Genomic DNA, 21095 nt, shown 5'->3' with positions numbered 1-21095 from the left:
TACGGAAGTTTTAACAAAACTTAACAAGAACATGGGTTAAAAAACTTAGTTTGTTCTGTGCTCATGCGTATCAAAGAGTCACTGATGCCAGCATTTTCAAATTTGTTTAAAAAAGCAAGCATATTAAATTATTTGTATTCCCTTCCTCTGCAACTTTGAGAATGTATGATTTTGACATTACAAGTGAAAATGTAAATAGAAAACCAGAAAGACATAATACAATTCAGAGTGCACAGGTTTTCTGGTTTTGTTTTTACTTTTCTGAATGATCAAGGCTATTCAGGTCTTACAAAATGACCTTAAGAATGAAATCTTTTTCCACAAAGAAAGGCTGAAGATGCTGTATGAGTACAAGAAACCAAACTCTACATAAAAATTGACTTAACGTAATAGTAATATGTCAATTAATTGTTAGCAGATATGAGTGAACTGAAAAGCACACATAGAACTGTCTCAGTTCTGTTTTTTGGAGTTCTTGAAACAAATGCTTATTCCATAAACTTGCAAGGCTAAAAGCTTTAAAGATATTTATGTTCACATCTTATTTAGCTAGTATTTTTTCACTGTTTGTGATCTCACTGACTACTTCAATACAACCTAAGGCTTTAGGTAATTTCGCCAAATAAGATGTCACATTTAAAGCAATGCACACAATACAGAAAAGACTGATTACCCCATGGCCCAAATTTCTAAGAATTGCTGGATGCAATGAATGAGTTAACACTTTTGAGGGAGAAAAAGTTGGAGGGATGCAGGATTAATAAATAGGCTTACTTTTTTATTCTAAGGATGGTGTTATCACAACAGACTATTTGAGATATGAAACAAAAACTTCCACGTACCTCAGACCTTTTTCATTATGCACCTTGCCAACCTCAGTGAAGCCAAATCTGGTGCAAACTGAGAGGAGACTGTGCAACTGCACATGCTTCACTAGTGTAAAAATACTCAGTCAGAGAAGCTTTATCTGTAGTAGACCTCCTAGCAGGAGCTGCCCTGGTGTTAACAATGATGGGAAACATTCACCCATAATGATCACTGGACAAAACTAGCTGTCATCCATTGAAGACAATATCACTTTGAATATCTGCAGTGCTAGCTACTGGACAGAACTTGTTTTTTATTTGGTCATCCAAGAAAGAACTAAAATCACCACAGATGGATGTCACTTTTTTTTTTTTGTGTAGAATTTATGATAGGTTCTTTTCTCTTTGTCGCAGTATTGAAGAGGGAGGTATTGTTAATCTAATTTAACCACTGTCCTCAGTAAAAATGAGTCTAATTAGGGTGAAATGGTATTTTATTCACTGAGAAAACAGGCATCCATCCTAAATTCCTTTCAGTGACTAAAGCATGATGACGCATTTGGCATTAATTACATAGTGGTGCTACAACACTTATTTTCAGGACTTAGTGCCACTAGAAAGTAGTATTCTTCTGCCTTCAGCAGATCTCTGGAAACAATCAGTGTAACCTGCAGCACAAATAAATTTTCAAAAACCAGAGTGCTTTGGAGTATCTACTATTATTAAAAAAAATAAAATAAAGGACCAAGGAATTATTTGCACTCACCACATTGAGAAGAATCATTCTGTCTCACTGCCTCCTCTTCCTTCCTGAAATCCTTGCCTTATTCTCCAGTGTACCCAGAAGCGTGCTGGAATTATCATTTTCTTTGCCTGAAACTCATCATATTTCATCTCCTCTTTGAATCTCATTTACAGGTTTCAACTTCCCATTCCAAACTTCCTGTCTTTACCCTTTATGTCCATACAACATCTCTGTCTCTGCCTCCAGTGCCCTTTTCATCTCCAGAATTTTGTACTGAAGTAAAAAAACATGTTAGTACTTTTCTCAGAAAATATACAAATACTTTATTCAGGATACTACCATGTCAAAGGCTGGGGATTAGGACAACACAGGAATACCTGAGAAAAACATGCTGCTGAAAAAGAATGGTAAGACCACTACAAGATTCCATCTGCTACCAGCAAGCTTCTAGCAACAAGGATGAAAACACTATGGATGACAGACAGGAGTAGGGATGATGGTTTTTAATTTCAGTGCTTTGAACGGCCTTTTTTGCACTAATGACAGGTATAATCATATAGGCAGTGCTACTCCAGCTGCAACACAAAAAATCTGGACAGCTCCAGGTACCACTTAGCCAGGCTGCACTGAAATGCCTACCTTAAATCATTAAGTGATTATGAATTATACTGGAAGAAAACTGCCCTTAAAATCTTTTTTTTTTCTCATAAATCCAGTTCTCTTTCCAGGCCTGCAATGAAAATGGTAACAAAGAAGTAGTTAATTTATTATTCTTGATCAAAAAATGCAAAATTTATCAACCTGTCTCAATAGATATTGTAATAATTGCCAACAAAATCAGAAAATACCATGTTTTTGGGGGCCTCTCTGAAATAATATGTATTATCCAGTGTAGCCAATACCTTGTTTTTAGCTCAGGTGTAAGGAAGGCTGAATATCCAGCTAGAAATTTTTTATGGCTATAAAAGCTGACCTAGTAATGTAAAGATGATGATCCAGAGGTGGTCCTTTATGCTGCTGGACATCATTTTGAAAACATCCAAATGGATGAAATGCTAAGAGAGCACTCATTGGAGCCTGGTAGCTTGGTCTGTGGTCCCCAAACTCCTGGAGATTTTAATATGCATAACATTTCCTCCCTATTTTCCAACTTGTAATTTCTGGGCTATAAAAGCTATTTCCCCACTCTGGAAGATTACACATCTCATTGGTATGTTATTGTTAGAAGAAAACGCAAAAAAGAAGGACGTTATGAAACACATAGGGGAAAATGTTGGGTAGACATGGAAAGAGAAAAGAACACCAAACAGAACTAAAGCAAAGTAATTATTAGTGAGAAAGGGAGAACAGAGGGAATGATTAAAATATTGTTTACATACTTATATTTTCACAGACAATTGAAGAGTTGTTTATAACTACAGCTGAGTATGGTAGAATGATGTGAGACTTTGTTACAGAGTTACTATTGACTGCTTTTATTACTTAATGTAGTGAGATGGCAGAGAATTTCTGTTAACTGCAGAACCTTCAAAACCTACTGCCGCTCTGTATCCTTGAGCTCAGACGTTCAAAGTTCATGATTGGCCTATGGCTTTCTCATTCCACCTCAGTTTCTCTACCTGCAAAGCACAGATACCCTGTTTCAATTTCTCTACCAGTAAAGAACAAATAACTGCCTTCCTGAGCTATTGAAGTTCCTCTAGATAACCTTAAGCATGCTTTGAAGTAAACACAGCTATGCACTATAAGCAGTTATTACTAGATTTCTCTCTCATTAAAGTGAGAAGGATATCATAGAGCAGTTAAATATCTTCTTTACTGCTTCTTGAAGAAAAACCTAGTTTAATTTTTTGGCACATTTGATAGCTTTTGCTAGGATTACTAGTTCACCAGCTGTACATAGGCTAACAAAGGAATAAATTAAATGAAGGACTGTTCCATGCCAGGATACAGGAAACAATGAGAACAGCAACCCTTGGTAGTAAATTAAGCATGCTAAGTTGGCATGGAGATATAAACCTTTTACAGGAGCCTCAGAAATTATTAAAGCAACAAAGCTGTCCCCCAGGTTTCCAAGTTTAACTAGAATCCTGAAGGATTCTTAATGACACAAAATATGACACACAAAAAAAAATTAAGAAGTAACAGATGCTGCCAGGCTTCCAGAATATTTTCCTGCTGATGGGAACAGAATCCCTCATGATTTTATAGTCTGAAGCTCACTACTTTGATCAGCTTCTGCTAGAAGTTTACCACGGCCAGAGCTATTCCTAAAAATGTCTGCAGGTCTTGGTTTTGCGCTTCCTGGGTATACACAGAAAGAAGAATCAGACACATTCTATGTTGCAGACATTTCATCTTTCATGTATGTGTTTATTCAGTTTGTTTGCTTTCTTCTTTTCTTTCTCTTTTTCTTTCTTTTTTTTTTTTTTTGGCAAGACTTCACAAGCATTTTTGGGGAAGAAAACCAGATTTAAAAAAAATATTTAAAGTCAGCACTGACTGTACAATAGAAAGACTTCTGCTGAAAGCAGGAAAGTAAGTAATCTTGCTGTGAAAAAACCTAGCCAAACTTCACCTAAGCAGAGGATGCACCTGTAACTTGCAGAAGGCCACACCTAATTTCAACAACTCATTTTCCTTTTTAGACACTTTCGTACTTCATACTGTGTAAGATGCAGCCAGCAGGAAACACTTGCTACAGAAATAATGTTATAAGTACACTCCCAAATGAGACACATCTATAAAAATATGTAAGAAACCCCAAGATTTTCACTATACCTTTCAGAACAGATTAAGGCATCGTCCTTCAGTTTTATTGTGGTCTACATTTTAGACAGTGTATAAAAAATAGCACAAGAGGGGAGGGAAAGACAGCAGTGGTTACAAAAAATAATGGATAAAATAATGATAATATGTATGATACTCAGTTAAGTACTTGCAGGAATTCATATCAGCAAAAATACCTGTAACAGTAGAGTCTTGTGGGAAGTGCCAGTGAACTTTCAAGGGGGAAAGCAGCCTTCCTAGATTCTGTGAAACAGAAGATTAGGAAAAAAGAAACAAAATGGATGAAGAAAACAACTTGAGAGGTAGCAGAAGTAAATAAAATGGAATTTGAAAGGAGTAGAACAACAGAAGAGAACAGGAGGAGGAAAAGAAAAATATTTATTCTAAAAATTCCCTCTCCGTGATGATAGCACTATTGCACTCCTTGTCAACCAGAGCCCCGTGGTCAGATTTTGTGTTTTCTTCATGCTCTGAATCTGAAGAAATCAAGAATGCTACTTATTCCTCCATCCAGCCGCTGAGGCAAACTTTTCTCTCTCCTTACTGCCAGTGTTCAGATCCAGCCAGTCTCCCAAGGTTATTCAGCTTTTTTGTCTCTGAATTTATTCTGTTTTCCTAAGTGGGCTAGATTATTACATGAAACTTCTTTGTTAACTTAACGAGCTCTTTGATGTTTCTTATTTTGGACATTCACTAATATTTTGACATAAAAGCCTGAATCGTTGCCCTGATTACGTATCTATACTCTTAAGACTTGGAATTTGCATTCCTGCATGACCATCTCTATTCAGAATTTTTTTATCTCAAAGTTAGCTGCACTGAATCATTTGCATACCCTGTTACATCATGGGAAATCATGCCAGTCTTCTGTCAGACAGCATTGCTGCTATAGGTTTTGCCAAAAACTGCTGCCAGGATCAACAGAGATTAAAAAGTTCTTTGTGGATTTAATGATTGTTCTCCATAGAGAACTCCATCCCCACATGACTTCTGTAAGAGTGAGAACAGTTTTTAATGTCAAGAGACAATGTAAAATGGAGCTAAATGCAAATGTATTCCATCTTTGGTTATCATCTCATGCAAAGAGAAGTCCATTTACATCAGTGGTGTATCTTGAAAAAGAAAATCTATCAGCTTTTCACTTATTGAATATAGCCCATTAGATTTTACATCACTAATTTTGTTCTTCCATTTCTTGTTTCCTATAGCTACTACTGCTTAAGGATGCTCAAAGGTAACTGAGGTTTTACTTTCCATTTGAAAGCACTAGTTAAAAAGCTAAATTGCCCTGAAACTTCTGCATTTATTTGACATTACTTACTCCTCAGGAACTGCTACAAAGATTAAACAAATTTTCTTAGGGACCATGTAAGATATGAACCAGTTGTATGTATGATAATGACTCTCTGCATTCTTTTGTATGTCTACTTCCTCCCTCCTAGACAGATTCCCAAAAGTTTAAATAATGGCCTGGTGATCTCCATATGAAATTCTTACCTTTTAATTAGCTCTGCATATGTTATTGAAAACAGTTTCCTGCTATCAGAGACACTGCTGAAGGAGGAGGAAAATCTGCTCTTTAATTTTCTCAATGAATATAAATAACACCTTTCAAACACATTTTATTCTGAAGCAAACCTTAGTCAAGAGTTCCCTACCTCTGATGAGAGAGAAACGTCCCCTGGTGCTTTCAGGGGCTCCCTTTACCAGGGAGTACAGACACCCTCTTGTGGAAGCTGCCCAGCGTTCTATATAAGCGATACACACACCAACAAACCAGCACTCATGTCACAGCAAAAGATATTGTTCCTGTGGACAGATATTCTACCACCTTTCTGAAAAGCCCCAACCCTTGCTTTTACACTAATGAATCTCTTTGCAACATATATTATTATTCCTTGGAGAAATGCTGAATGTTTCTATATTCTTTTCATTAGTGACTGCTCCTTAAATCACATATTTCTGAGATTCAGAGCAGTTTTTCAGTGGGATTCAGGTAAAACTTGGTGAAAAATGGGTGATTCTATATCATTTAATTCCACTGAAAAGAGCAAACAGGAGGACACATCAATACTCAAAAGTTACTTCAGCAAGTAAGTTATTTCTCCCAGAAGAGGTGTTCAAAGAATGAAGAGCCTTAGCTTTTCATTTTGGACTAGCAAATACACTGTACAATGCAATGACCATTTTAGTAATTTTATTATTTATTACATTATTGGTGCACTGTCTGTTCCTTGAGTCCCCAGCATTATACTGAAATAACATTTCTCTCCCACAGCTCAAAAAGAAAAGCTACCAACTAAAAAGTACTAGTTTACTAACAATAGCAAGAAAGAAATACCCAAATGTTCAGAGTCTCAAATTGGAACAGTTGCCAACATCTTCAGACATATAAAATACTTTCTGTAGGCCGTGATGTCTGACATAAATACAGTGCCAGAGTAAGGTCATCCAAATCAAACCCATAAATAGTGGAATGGTGGCAGAAAATGCTAAAAAAATTACGATACTCATGTTCTTTTCCCCTCAGGACAAAAGATTCTCATCATGTTCCTTTTTGTTATGCCAGAAATATTTAACTGATTCATGTTTTGTGGTATAAATACATGTCACTTTCTGTTCCTGTTTCTTAAGACTTCATTTTAAGTACCATACAGATTAATTTGAACCAAAGTAAAGCTTTCTGATCTCTAAAAGTTATTTAGCTCTAAACCTTAACTACCACAAGTAAACGTTTGATGTGGGCCCAGTGGGATACAGCTTCTAACAAGCAAATTCAGCAGAGGTTCGAAGATGGACTTATGTGCATCTCTAGTGTTATTTGTAAACATCATCACTTTGCTTCAAGAGACTGAAGCAGATATTTCCACCACAGAAAACAAAGGGAACAGACTGTTTTCCATCTTAACACTATTGTCACAAGGAAGTAAAATCCAACAGGAGAGAAGTGACATAACCAGGCCATGGTTGATGCACATAGGCAATTCACAATAGAAGATAAGAATCACAGTGTGGGCAAGGCTAAACAGGGAAGCGAAAGCAATCCGTAGCACTATCTATAGTTAGCCCTGAAGTGGGAAGAAAAAGAATGATCTGGGTTCATGACAGGTCATGCAAAAATGCTGCTTTCCAGTTTCAGGAGCAGGAGGTTCACACTGGCAGCACTGCATGCTTGAACAACTCCTGTAATCAGTCAGCTAAAGTCACAGAGTTTAGGGCTTTTTTTTCTTTTTCCCTACAATCATGTTACTGCTTTTTTATATGCAAAAATTGCTAACAGAAAGCAAATTTCAAAATCTTAAGCATGAGTATTCATGGAAACCAAAGTTTAAACAGATCAGTAAACAAGAGAGACAATGACCTGATTTCCACTTGTTATAAATAGGACCACGCCTCACTCACGATGATTTTGTGTCAGTGCCTGGGGGTAATGACAGAATTTTGTAGTTCAGTAAACGCAATGCACTCAATATATTGGAAGTAGGGTAGAACATGACTTAACAAAAGTCTCTTCAAGTAGGTCCCTGGCAAGCAGTACTTAAAAGAAGTCAGCTGAGATCCTATCATGTACCTTAAATACTGCAAATTAAATATGAAACTTTCTCCTAGCCAATGACCTGGCCAGCCTCATTGTTCTGGTCATGGTAGCTTGGACAAATACCCCATAGTCTAAACATAAGAACTTCTAATTGCCTGAGGGTAGACATACATAGTGCACAGTCCTGTGAAGTATAAGAAGCAATGTAGCTTTGTTAACGATGTTTCTGCTTGCGCTAATAAACACCATAATTCTCAGCTGAGCTATTTTTTGCCAATGAAAGTAAGTATTCCAGCTTCTTCAGAGTTAACATAAATCTCTTTGCAACATACAGTGTTATATTTAATATTTCTATATTCTTTGTATTAGCAACTGCTCCTGAAATGACATCTTTTCTGATAGATTTAGATCTCTAGCGGTTTTTCAAGCCCGGCTCCTGAATAAGAGTCAGCCAGGCAGAGAAGAAAATCTTCAAACAGCTAGAGTGATCAGTCATGATGAAACAGCTCCATTTGAAGGGAAAATATTCCATTATACAACAATTTCTTGAAAGACATGCTCTGTACAACTCTAAATTAGAGACTAGTAGAATGAAAATACCATGATGATGTGGATAACACAATCCAAACTTTAACTGGCGAGTGTTTGGCAGTCTTAGATGCATTGCAAATGATTCTTCCTCCTTCCCTGTTTCTCAAGCAGAATCTTTTGGTTATAAAACACCAAATGAGCAACCATAGCGGTTTCACATGTCTGCAAACTGATCTGATATCAGGAAACTTTCCACTTGTGGAAAGTTTCATCAACAAACTTACTGCCAATACAAAACAGAAGCATCCTGCTGCCCTTTCTTGTTAAATGTCGACTGAAAGGTTTGTTTAATGGATTACTACCTTTCAGAAACGATACATGAATAGGTTTATTGCTCCTCAGCAGCCAGAATTACAGGAAAACTCCACGATGAAATTCATAGCCAAAATGGGAAACATCAGTACAGGTGTCTGGCAAAACAACAATCCTTAAATCTTATCACATAAACTACTTAATTAATTTTGTGCTGTGAACACAAACACATGACTGTTTGGGGAATCGTTTAGAATAAGAAACTGTAGTTATACTATTAACAAGGAGATTAATCATTTTAATAGCCAGAAACCTAATAACATCAAAGAAAAAATATAACTATGCTTTGATTCATGGTACGTGTCTGAATAATGCTAGTGTGAAATAATAAAATAAATGGAGACAAATTGTTCCAAAGAACATGTTTCGCTCCTGTGCAGCATTATTTAGTCTGTATTGTTAATCAGATTTGGCATATTCATAATTTTCAACAGGAAAACCAAAGGAAAGCTTGGGGAAAAACCCCAGATATTCTCCCAAGGCAGTAAAGGCAGGTATTAACAATGTTCTCATTCAACCTGTGTATGATTAAACATTGGTGTAGTATTTTTGCCATATGAATAAAATTTCATGAATTGCCAAAAAAAGCAGTCACATGAGCAAAAATGTTTTTCACCATGAAATAAGAAGATATATGTGTGAAAAAGCTCACAGAAAAATATAATGCTCTACCACTACCTCTAAATAAAGATGGCATACCTCTTTCTTGGACTTAATTTATGTTCACATCCTCTCAGACCTTGCCCTTTTTACCAGATTTGGGTAAAGTATGGTAATTTGTACTACTGATGCATACCAATTCATTTATATATTAAAGTATTTAAAACTCTATCTCACACATTACTGACAATTTTAAGGCAATTAAAAGCCTATCCAGTCCAGATTTTTATGTAAACTAATGGTTAAATAGCTCTCTCTGATGTTTTTGGTCTTCTCAATCATTTAGTTCTTTTTCATTAAAACAAAGAAAAAAAAAAGGGAGAAAAAAGCTCTAATTCTAGAACAGTAGGGGAGGAGGTTCTGAAAGTACACTGACTATAATTGTATTTAACAGAAAAGTACCAGGACAGTACTAATGTTTCAAATAAAGCACATATACCTTTAAGTCTGGTCAATTTGTGTGCTGGCTAAGTTAACACACAGAACACAGACCAGTTCTTTCATAAGTACAGCTTTTCTTCACACCATTTAATAATGCAAACAACTGTTACAAGTAAACATAGATTTTTATCTCCTCAAAAGGAAACTGGGCTGGGTTGAATAGGCCTGTAACCTCTCCTGCAGGAAAGATGCTTAATTTACAAACATGTTTAGAGGGAGCTTTTTTTGATTGTTTTCATCGAACACTATGTAATCAAAAATTAAAGCCTTCCAGGTGACAAGGACGGTCATGGTCTAATCATGCTAAGAGATGTGTGAAGATATTTCTGCACACAATTACATCGTAAGTGCAGGTGCCTGTTTCTTCGTAATATTTGCATCAGAATCTATGAGCAACTAGGTACAGATGGTGTATAAGTCTACAGAACTACAGAAGTTTTCTGTGGATTTTATATATCAGCTCCATGCACAGCGAGACAGAGGGTGCTTTCCTTAATAATACACCTTAGTATAATACGTAGTTTTAGAAAAATACATATTACTGAATATTGATTTAAAAGTGGCTTAATTTTGAAACAAAAAAATCAAGATTTGAAACTTTGACATTGCACATTGAGATATGCAAGAGTTAATAAAGTTCAATTATATTGCACAGTTTTGAAAAAAGTGTGATAAATCAGCTATATAATTTCCATATTAATTAGGTTAAACAGTCACCCTAATCAAAACCTTAGCTCTGTGAAAAGCATGAACGTGATTTTAAGTGATAAGCAGAAATTACTAGCAACACAGGAAATGAATTAAAATATAGTTTTTCTTCAAACAATTCAGATTTCAAATCACATCTGATACCTCCAAGAATTGTTTGGCTTTTTATGTTAAGTTAAAATGAACAAAGTTTCTTCCTTATTTCAATTAAACAACTTCAGTATTGCTCCTACCACGGCTATGTGTAGGAAAGCATCACTTACCGGAACTGACCACGAGGTGGTGATATTTGAATAGAAATGAGTTGTATTTGGTCCTAAAGAGGTTTCAGATGTGCTGAATAACATTTTGTGCACTAAGTTTTGGTTTAAAAAGAAACAAACACAAAAGAGCCAGGTTTCATGTGAATTGTTGCCATAAGTAACATAAGTAACGAGTGGTGTCCCTCAGGGATCGGTGTTGGGACCAGTCTTGTTTATTCATCACTGACATGGACAGTGGGATTGAGTGCGCCCTCAGCAAGTTTGCCGATGACACCAAACTGTGTGGTTCGGTTGATACCCTGGAGGGAAGGAATGCCATCCAAAGGGACCTCGACACACTTGTGAGGTGGGCTGATGCCAGCCTCATGAGGTTTAACCATGCCAAGTGCAAGGTCCTACACCTGGGTCGGAGCAATCCCAGGCACAGCTACAGGTTGGGCAGAGAAGAGATTCAGAGCAGCCCTGAGGAGAAGGACTTGGGGGTGTTGGTTGATGAGAAAACGAACATGAGCCGGCTTCAGTGTGCGCTTGCAGCCCAGAAAGCCAACCATATCCTGGGCTGCATCAAAAGGAGCGTGACCAGCAGGTCGAAGGAGGTGATCCTGACCCTCTACTCTGCTCTCCTGAGACCTCACCTGGAGTATTGTGTGCAGTTCTGGTGTCCTCAACATAAAAAGGGCATGGAACTGTTGGAACAAGTCCAGAGAATGGCCACGAGGATGATCAGGGGACTGGAGCACCTCCCGTATGAAGACAGACTGAGGAAGTTGGGGCTGTTCAGCCTGGAGAAGAGAAGGCTGTGTGGAGACCTCAGAGCAGCCTTCCAGTATCTGAAGGGGGCCTATAGGGATGCTGCAGAGGGACTCTTCATTAGGGACTGTAGTGACAGGACAAGGGGTAAGGGGTTAAAACTTAAACAGGGGAAGTGTAGATTGGATATAAGGAGGAAATTCTTTCCTGTTAGGGTGGTGAGGCACTGGAATGGGTTGCCCAGGGAGGTTGTGAATGCTCCATCCCTGGCAATGTTCAAGGCCAGGTTGGAAGAGGCCTTGGGTGATATGATTTAGCGTAAGGTGTCCCTGCCCACGGCAGGGGGTTGGAACTAGATGATCTTAAGGTCCTTTCCAACCCTAACAATTCTATGATTCTATGATAACATGCAGCCACCTGTCTATACAAAAAAAAAACCACTTTATTTTAAGCTTTTTAAACTGCCTAGCATTGAAACCTTAAATAGCAAGCTTGCAAGAAAACCATGACAGTTGTAAAGGGATTAAATGTTCTGTGCGAGGATCTATGCCATCGCCAAAAATCGTTGGCTTAAGGTATCTGGAAAGTAAACAGATGACACATTCACTAGGTCTTGCCCTATCAGGATCAAAACTGAAATAATAATGAAGCAATACGTTTGTAATCAAAGCATTCACCTAATACATTCACTCAGACTACATAGAAAGAAGAATTTAAATTATTTCTTTTTTTACATTAAGGGTGTTAAAACACTGGAGGAAGTTGCCCAGAGAGGTAGCAGATGCCCCATCCCTGGAAGTGTTCAAAGGCTAGGTTGGTTGGAGCAATGTGGTCTAGTAAAAGGTGTCTCTGCCTGTGGCAGGGGGCTGGAACTAGGTGAGCTTTCCTTTCCAACCCCAACTATTCTATGATGCACAATATTCATTAATACTGTAGTGTTACTGTCATGAACTCATTTGTTGCATTGAGCTGATACACCTCCTTGACAAACACAGAGTGTAAAAGGCCACCCGACTGGAAATAAAGTTCCACACTAAAACTGTACCTTGGCTTGAATTCTAGAATTTCAGCATCTCCATTGCTATTTGTGCAACTATATCACCACACAACCGGACCTGGACAGAAGCACTTTCACGTGTTGGGGTGCCTGAGAAGGTGCAGGCAGGGTCTCAGCAACCCCTCAAACACTATGAGGAGATGGAGAAATTGCTCTGGGCCCAGCTGCATCGCCACCCTCAGCATATCGCTGCAGGAAGGTACCAGGATCTCCCAAACCACCTTATGAGATAGCAGGCCTCTTCTTTCAAAGCTCCTGCCAGACTTGGCAAAACTGCGAAGAATCCAAATGGATTTTTTAATTCTTAGTATTATTTTACTTGCAGAGGCCTTTCCATGCTACATCTTGGTCTGGAAGGTACTCCTAAGAGGGCATAAATGTGAGAGAATCACAGAATGGTTTTGGTTGGAAGGGAAAGTTCATCTAGCTCCAGCCCCCCACCACGGACAGAGACACCTTCCACTACAGCAGATTGCTTCAGGAATGACTACCTCTACTCCATTCAAGGAATAACCACCTGTATTCCATTCAAAGAATAGCTCCCTCTACTCCATTTAAGGAATAATTATATCTTCCCTTGCCAGAACATTTTCTCCAGGATTTTGCTGTCAGGGGCTGAAGAGCTTCTCGCACTTGGCTCACAGAATTTATTGTTCAGATACACACACCTCTGCCTACAGCATGAAACACGCTCATCCAGGGAAGGCCATCGCCCACCAAATGAACGTGGTTTAAACCACACGGGACTTAAACTACAATCTTGAATAATTTACTGTTCTACAGGTGGGCTACAGAGGAGCAGTGAATACTCTAGAGCGCACAGACTGCAGGACAGGATTGTTGAGGTGTGCGTGCGCAGTCGGCAGCGCCCCCAGCCCCGCCGGGCGTGCCCGAGGAGGGCAGTCGGCATTCCTGCCCGTTTTTAACATTTATGGATTTATTTTATTGCCTTCCTTCTCCCGGAGGATCCCCCCAGGATACCCACCCCTCCCGCGCTGCTCTTGGGCCGGCCCCCTCATTGGCGGGCTCTGCCGCTCCATGGCCCAATCGCTAGCTACAGCGATCGTCATGACGACGGAGGACGCCGCACGGCCGAGGCAGCAGCATGGCTACCTACAGACCCGGGGTGCTCATCGGCAACTGGAACGAGGACTCGTGTCTGGGGGAGGTGAGGTGGAGACGGGCCCCTCTCCCCTCGCCAGACTCTTCACCTCTCGGTGTCCCCTCAGATTCCTCAGTACAGTTTAAACCTGAGGTTGGGAGTTCTGGGTAACATGCCTACCCCCTCTCTGTCTGCCAGGACCTCTTGAGGGATTTTCTTCATAAAAGAGAACGAGGAGAACTTCTAACACAGAGAATAAACAGGCTTCAAGACAACCTTTTAAGGAAGGTAATTTTTTTAAGACGATTATGTCAATCCTCAATGACTCCCCATAGACTGGAGTAGCTGTTATTAGTATCCTTTATGCATTAAGGATGCTATGGATTAACATTTTGAATGCTGAAATACTTCTGATATTAGCTTCAGATAATTCTGCAAAAAATTATGTATATTTCTATTCAGATACACCTGTCAGTGTCTGAGGATGGATTTGTTCATTTTGGAGACACAGTGATGCTTTTGAATAGTGACGACAAACCCTCGGTGGAGAATCCCTGTGGTGTGTGTGGCAGTCTGACCTTGGCAGTTAATCTGGATGAACTGTCCATATTTTCACCTCTACCATTGCAAACCCTTCATGGAGTTAGTGCAATCAAGAGTGTGGTCCCTGTGGGTAGAAATACTTTCTGTATTTTAAGGTTTGGAAATTTATTCGTTGTTTTCAATGACTACTTTAGCTTTCAGTACCTTGTTTTGAGAAATATGCAATGAAGTTTGCTAATATGCAAATGAATTTGAGGAAGATTAATTTATTTAAGGGACTTTAACTTGGGTTGTGCATTATGCTTGATTCTGTTCCACCTATGTGAATAATTCCAAGAAAATTTAAACCAGCTCAGAAATTGTGTGAAACCAGAATGGAGTTCACAGTATCATTTGATAAACTCTGCATCTGTTTTGAAGGTGGTCATATTTCAGCTGTAGAATAAAAAACGTGTCCTAATTTGACTTAGAATCATTATTCACTCTTCTGCAAGTAAGGTCTCTGAAGTGAAATTTGTGTTGATGCTTTTTCTGTACATGGACAGTGTTTTCCTAAAAAAAACCCCATTAACCAAACAGCATATTCCCTCTCTCAAAGACATATATAATTCCAGCTGTTTGTGGGAGAAGAAACAGAAGAACAGCAGTCGAAAGCTCTGCCTTAGTGCATGCATTTAACAATAGCATATAAGAGTACAAACTAACCCATATAATCCTGATTGAGCAAAACACTTTGGGTTAGACCGAAGAAAGAATTTTGGTGCTAAGAGCATAATTTAGGCCTTCTAGAACTGCAACCAAAATGTTTTTGCTTAGCTGCTGACTGAATGCTATTGAGTCCCTCATTAAAAAGTTTATCAGCTGCAGCTGAAAATACTTGGTGATCTTAGCACTTAATGTTTCTGTGAAAAGCAGAGATTATTCTGGAAATAGGGATATACCAGCATGCATGCTGATATAATGAGACAAATTACTGAATATCAGTTACATACATTATTAGCAACTTCTGTTAAGTTACATACAAACAAAACACACGCTGTTCTGCTTTTAGTATGTGATTCTATTGGTTTTTCATTGGTTGTTATCTCTCCACCCTGTATGTTAATGAATATATCCTAAAAAGTTATCAATACAGTCTCTTTCTATTCTGTTAAATATTTTAACCAGTAAATCATGTATGAAATGTCTTTTGAGTTAAGATATTTTGCCTATTTTTAAAGGTAAACTTCATACAACAAGTTGCCACAAGACCTAACTGTAGAGCAAAATTTTTTTTTTTAAAAAAGGTAAAGCTGATTTTTAAAATAGTTTCTTTCTTCCCTTTTACAATTTTAACAGTGTAGATGGAAGTGCACTGGGTGAACCAGTTAAATATGGGCAAGTCTTTGGTCTTGGGACAACAGGAGGGTTTTCTGGCCACATGGTAAGACAATAAAGCTGGTAATGGTAGCATATACTGATAGTGTGCATTTAATTACTATATATATGAAGCTGTACAGTGGTTCAGCATCTTAGCTTTACAGAACAGATTCAGAATTGTAAATAGATCAAGATAAGCAATACTTACTTAGAAAGTGTATGCAACTTACCTGAGATCAGGTGTGCACGCGAAGGGGGCTGTCACACAGAATGTGTAGATGAAGGAGATTTAAAAAAAAGAAAAGAAAGAAAGAAAATTAAAATTAGCTTGCGAATCATGAAGAAATTCATCATTAGAGGGAGATTTTGACTTTTTTTTACTTTAAATAATTCTAAAATGAGATTTTATTCCTTGTGAAGACAAATCTATAGCAGGTATATGAGGTAACATATATAATATATTCCACCATTCTGAGGGAGCAGATTTCTATTAATCATTCATATTGTTAACATGTTCCCCTCAGCAAATTAGAAGCAAATAAGACATTATGGATTACACGTGCACTCAAAATAAACTTTAAAAAAATTTTCCTCTCAGCGACCACTTTGGTGAGAGAGAACCTTTGGAATGTACATTCAATTTTAAATTATTATTCACCAGTCTGCATACAGAATAGCTACTTAATGAGTTTATGAACAGCAGAGGATCTATGTTATGGGATTTTCATGTGTATCTTTAGCTTGGCAGACTGATTTCTCAGGAGTCAAAAGAAAATAATGAGTTGAAAAATATTTTCTTAAATTACAGACCTGTTTCTTTTATATTTATACTGTCCTTATTGTATATTTTTATTTACAGTTGTATCTAGCAAGTGACCATAAATCATTTGTAAGATTTGCTAAAAAATCTTACCTTCAGCAAGTTTTTTTGACAGATGAGCTTTCTTATTTGACCCGCTGGCAAGCTGCCTTCTTGGATCCACAGCTGCGTCTTGAACATGAAGGATTTCCAGTTCCTGTAAGAAATTAAAACTGTAGAAAACGTTGTGAAGATTTAACTGAAACAGTAGATGGAGTACTTAGAAACAAGTTGTGTGCATTTTCATAGAATGGTTTGGGTAAAAAGGGACCTTAAAGCTCATTTCCAACTCCCTGCCATGGGCAGAGGCACCTTCCACTAGACCAGGTTGCTCCAAGCGCCTTTGAACCTGGCCTTGAACACTGCCAGGAATGAGGCAGCCACAGCTTCTCTGGACAACCTGTGCCAGCACCTCACCACCCTCACAGTAAAGAACTTCGTCCTAATATCTAATCTGAATCTACCCTCTTTTCAGGTTTAGTCACATGTTTTCTTTATGTAAGTTCTGACCTGTAATTTTAGGAAGGGGGAGAGGGAAGGAACAACCTCTTTAACCAGGAAATCTGCATATACAACTGTGAGGTTCTGGTGTTTATTTTGAGGCTGATTTGCTTGGTTTTTCTATCAGAATTTTTTTAAAGGTTGACGTTATCAAGTTGGGAGAACGCAGTACTTGGAATCTGCTTTTCGGCACTTCTGAGCAATAAATTCCATTTCCTGCATTAGGAGCTCTGATCAATTAAGAACTCCAACACATTAAATTTAAAAAGTATGAAAAGCCCCTCAAAACACCTGGATAAGTGGATGGCTTTCTAAATATGGGTTTTAACCCTTTGTAAATAAGTTAAGTAGATGGAGTATTTTTCTGTTCTACATACCTGTTGGTCTTCCTGAAGTGTTGCAGTATGGCAAAATACTACAAATATAACTGTTCCCCTACAGCCTCGAACAGTGACTCATTTACATGAATCAGCTCAGTAATATTTGACTAATACAGTCAAAATTATGTAACTGTCAAAGACAGCATTCTTTATTTACAGTATTGGTAAGTGAAAGTGACTAAAAATCAGTTCTGTTACATATAAAAAAAATTGCAAATTGGTAAAATAGAAAGGTCAATTTCTAGGCTGCATCCCCAAACCATCTGGATCTTTCATATGCCAAATATCAACTGTAAGAAGAATCACCCTGATGGCAGAGGCCACTGGAATGACTCTCTAATACTTCCTTGACATTTTACTTTTTAAGTGCCCAGCAGAAGGGAGTGGTTGAGAACTCCAGTTGTGTTTTGAAGTGCTCAGCAGGAGGGAGGGCTTAAGAACTCCAGTTGTGTTGAGAACTGATAAGGTATAAAATATCTCACTATAAATATACAGCACTCTTGAGTGATGCAGCTTACACTAAACAGTAAATAAAAACATTTCATTTGAATAAGAACAGTTAAAATCAGTATAAAAATTTCTGCCAAGTGTCTTCCCTTGGTTTTGTTTTTTTCTTTTCCAGGCAAACTCCAAAATTATTATTACCCATTGCCAAACTAATCGCAGCTTGGCTGTTCCAAGGAACTTTTGGACAAGGTAAGCATAATTTATGACTGGCAGGGATGTCCATAACAATGTGCCAACATCAAGAATTACTGTAAGAAGAAAGACAGATACTTTAGGAACACACTGATGAAATGGAAAAGAATGCAGAATGAATATTCTTGTTTCTCTTATTTTATTTTATTTTAATTAAGCATTGTAAAGGAGTATAGCAATTGTTTCCTATTAAACTCAGAGCAAGAGGTGACTGAGTATTTGTATCAGGTTTTTGAGGATGAAAGAAAGTCTGAAACTTTAAGGCTGAAACAGCTGTTAAGTAGCCAGTTTTCCTCAGTCGGAGAGAAACGGTGATGGGAACTTAACCAGCTTATACATACTGAGTCGGTGTACCAGAGCCTTATACTGATGGGGCTGCTTTATCTTTGAAGCTAGGAAAGTGTCATTTCCTCCTAACTTCAAATTCCTAAATTATTCATAGGAAACCAAGTGGGCTATTGCATTTCTTGTAAGGGTCTGATATTTAAAATTGGATGGTGATATTTCTGAGTAAGAGAAAACCTTGAACAATTTACAGATAATGCAAATCTGCTGAATTTGTATATGTATTCATTGCCCATCCCCATCCCCATTTTTCTTTGACTTTGCAGGTCTTATTTTGGAAGAGAGTATGAAGTAATTTGTCACACTTTTCTGGACACCCATAAAGCTGAAGAAGATAAGAATTACTGGGAAATAATTACAGGAGATCCCAGTGATGAGGATAGTACAATGATTGATAGGCGCAACCGTCCACTAGGGTGGATCAGAAAGAATGAGTCTTGTGAAGAGAGAGAATAAAAAAAATCCTAGCCTACAGCCAACAGAGGTCAGTGAGATTCTGACTCTTGGGTTTCCTGTTCAGATTCTAGAGATGCTTGTTTTAAAAATGGAAATGAAAGTCTACTGTAAGTAATATTGCACAATCTCATCATGGTTATACAGTGGGCAAAAACTAACAGAATTTTATGAATCATGCAGAATGTTAAAAATTCATGAACCAGGAAGGGTTCATTTTCCCATTTTCCCATTCATTGATGGCAAAAAATGTCAAAATCAAGGAAATCTAATACATTTGCACTAAACTACTGGCTTTCAGAGGGTACTAAACCAATTCTTCCAAAACCAAACCAGTGTCACTCTTTTTAAAATGAGTGTACAGTTTCCAGAACGCTGAAAACAAAACTCATGAACTGTCATTGGATACTTTGACATTTAAAGTTCATCTGAAAGAAAGTTGGTTGTTGAGCTTGTTCCACACTCTGCCTAGCACAATGTTGTGAATTATTGAAAAATCACAAATGAGCTGTCTCTATCTCAAGACTGGCTTCCAATTTATGGAAATGAACTTAAAAAGTGTATAAATTGATTTATGTTTGGCCATGTATTCTAAACATTTAAATGCCGACTGATCAAGAACTTGAGCACAGTGATACAGACTAGAGACTTCTGTCAGCTTTTTCCAACCACCACCATTTTCCATTTGCCTCCCACCCACAGAATTTTTCAATTCATAATCACTTCTACCAAGTTTGACAGCAAGGTAAAATTGTTAAAATAAGCCCCAACAATTCTCATGAAAATATATGTTAAAGTAGAAAAAGAATAAGAGAGACTGTAAGTTTATCCAGTCAGAAAAAGATTGCTATCTGTGTTCATATGTAATTAGACACTGGAGAATCCGCATAAAAAAAATGGCCCAATAATGGTAAATTGCAGCTGGAACTCATGTTTTTTTTTTTTTTTCTAACAAGAATATCAACCAAGCATGAGATGCAAAGACATGGAAAACAGATGTCATAGTTACCTGCCTTTATATGGAAGCTGAAACAGCATCACAGAGAAACTTAATGCATGACATTCCATTATATCCATTTAGTAAAGCCACATGCATACATATTCCATTTCTTACTGTACCACAAGAGTGGGCTCTTTCAGCACAAAGGAAGTGAATTTCTGAGTAAAATACTACTTAAATCTCAAAACAGATTCAAAAAGCCATCTATGTTCATAAAGATCAAATAAACCTTTAAGTATTACCAACACGAAACCACTAAACTTTCACAAAAGAAGGGACTGGTCCAAACATGTCTCAAAGCTTTATTCCCAGATAGGCTGTTTGAAACCCACTGACAAGGCTTCAAAATCTCTTGCCTTTGTTCAGTATAAAGTAAATCAGCAGACTGTGGGATGGGCTAACTAGCACTTGGCATAGAGGGTCTCAGAGCAGGACATGCAGGTTCGCTTTGGGGGAGTGTATCACAGAAGACAGGTTTCCAATCACAATCCTTGTGTGCAAACCTCCACAGGTCTGTTATAGATGGGGTATTATTGAGGAAATTATCTTTAGGAACTTTTTCTTTCACTTTCTATGTAAATATGTGAAATCTGACATGTAACTAATTATGCATGTTTTTATAGACACTGTTACTACTCCAATTTATAGAGATTAAAATTCTGCATGTTTTCACATTCTGCTTGGTTTTGTAGGTATTAAACTAGAAAAACTTCGGCTGCATGAGTGCACTGCAGTGTTTCTAATTTGACTGTTGTGGCCATTTATTGGTGTTGGGGATAGCTATTTCAAATCTGGCAAAGTCTCTTTCCTCTCAGTTAAATGTAAGAAACAAGAAGAGGCCTTAAACCAAAACCATGGCTGAAACAAAGTTTCGTGTGAACTCATGAAGGAATGAGAGCTGTGCGGGCAGAGTGCCTTCGCCATGGATAGGAGCTGTTGTGTGATTGTGCAAGCATTTAAGTGGAACAGAAGCAATGTGGGCTGTACAAAACCAAGTTTTGTAAAGTCTTAAAGGAAAACCAGATAGATACAGGAGTAGGTAATGTTGAAATTTGGTGCTGATTAAAATGGCTTGGAGACTTATGTGCATGATTTGATCAGTCTGCGCTCATGGGAAAGAACTTCCCAAGCTGTTGGAAAATAAAGAAAGTAGAATCAGCAGTTCCTGATCCCATTATCAGTTTTTCTTACCT

General features: G+C 37.9%; 1 protein-coding gene across 1 annotated transcript; it reads left to right on the top strand.

The window, feature by feature from the left end:
- The first annotated feature begins 13719 nt into the window (after positions 1-13719).
- CFAP161 (cilia and flagella associated protein 161) lies at positions 13720-20554 on the top strand. Its single transcript, XM_062630030.1, has 7 exons — positions 13720-13829; positions 13962-14051; positions 14226-14461; positions 15645-15729; positions 16525-16683; positions 18028-18101; positions 18716-20554. The coding sequence occupies exons 1-7, from the start codon at positions 13767-13769 to the stop codon at positions 18903-18905; spliced, it is 897 nt and encodes a 298-aa protein (XP_062486014.1). The 5' UTR covers positions 13720-13766; the 3' UTR covers positions 18906-20554.
- Positions 20555-21095: the final 541 nt, after the last annotated feature.

The sequence above is a fragment of the Pezoporus occidentalis genome, unplaced genomic scaffold, assembly GCF_034315485.1.
Source record: "Pezoporus occidentalis ecotype Australia unplaced genomic scaffold, CSIRO_AGI_Poc_V1 ctg11, whole genome shotgun sequence".
Lineage (NCBI taxonomy): Eukaryota > Metazoa > Chordata > Aves > Psittaciformes > Psittacidae > Pezoporus > Pezoporus occidentalis.
Note: the sequence above shows the minus strand (reverse complement) of the source record. Positions and strands in the feature narration are given on the sequence as shown.

Bases quoted from the DNA above. Each gene is read 5' to 3' on its own strand.
- CFAP161 (XM_062630030.1), top strand. From the start codon at position 13,767: ATGGCTACCTACAGACCCGGGGTGCTCATCGGCAACTGGAACGAGGAC. The intron at 16,684-18,027 runs GTAAGAAATTAA...TTTCTTTTCCAG, and splicing joins ATGAAGGATTTCCAGTTCCT to GCAAACTCCAAAATTATTAT. The intron at 18,102-18,715 runs GTAAGCATAATT...TTGACTTTGCAG, and splicing joins CCAAGGAACTTTTGGACAAG to GTCTTATTTTGGAAGAGAGT.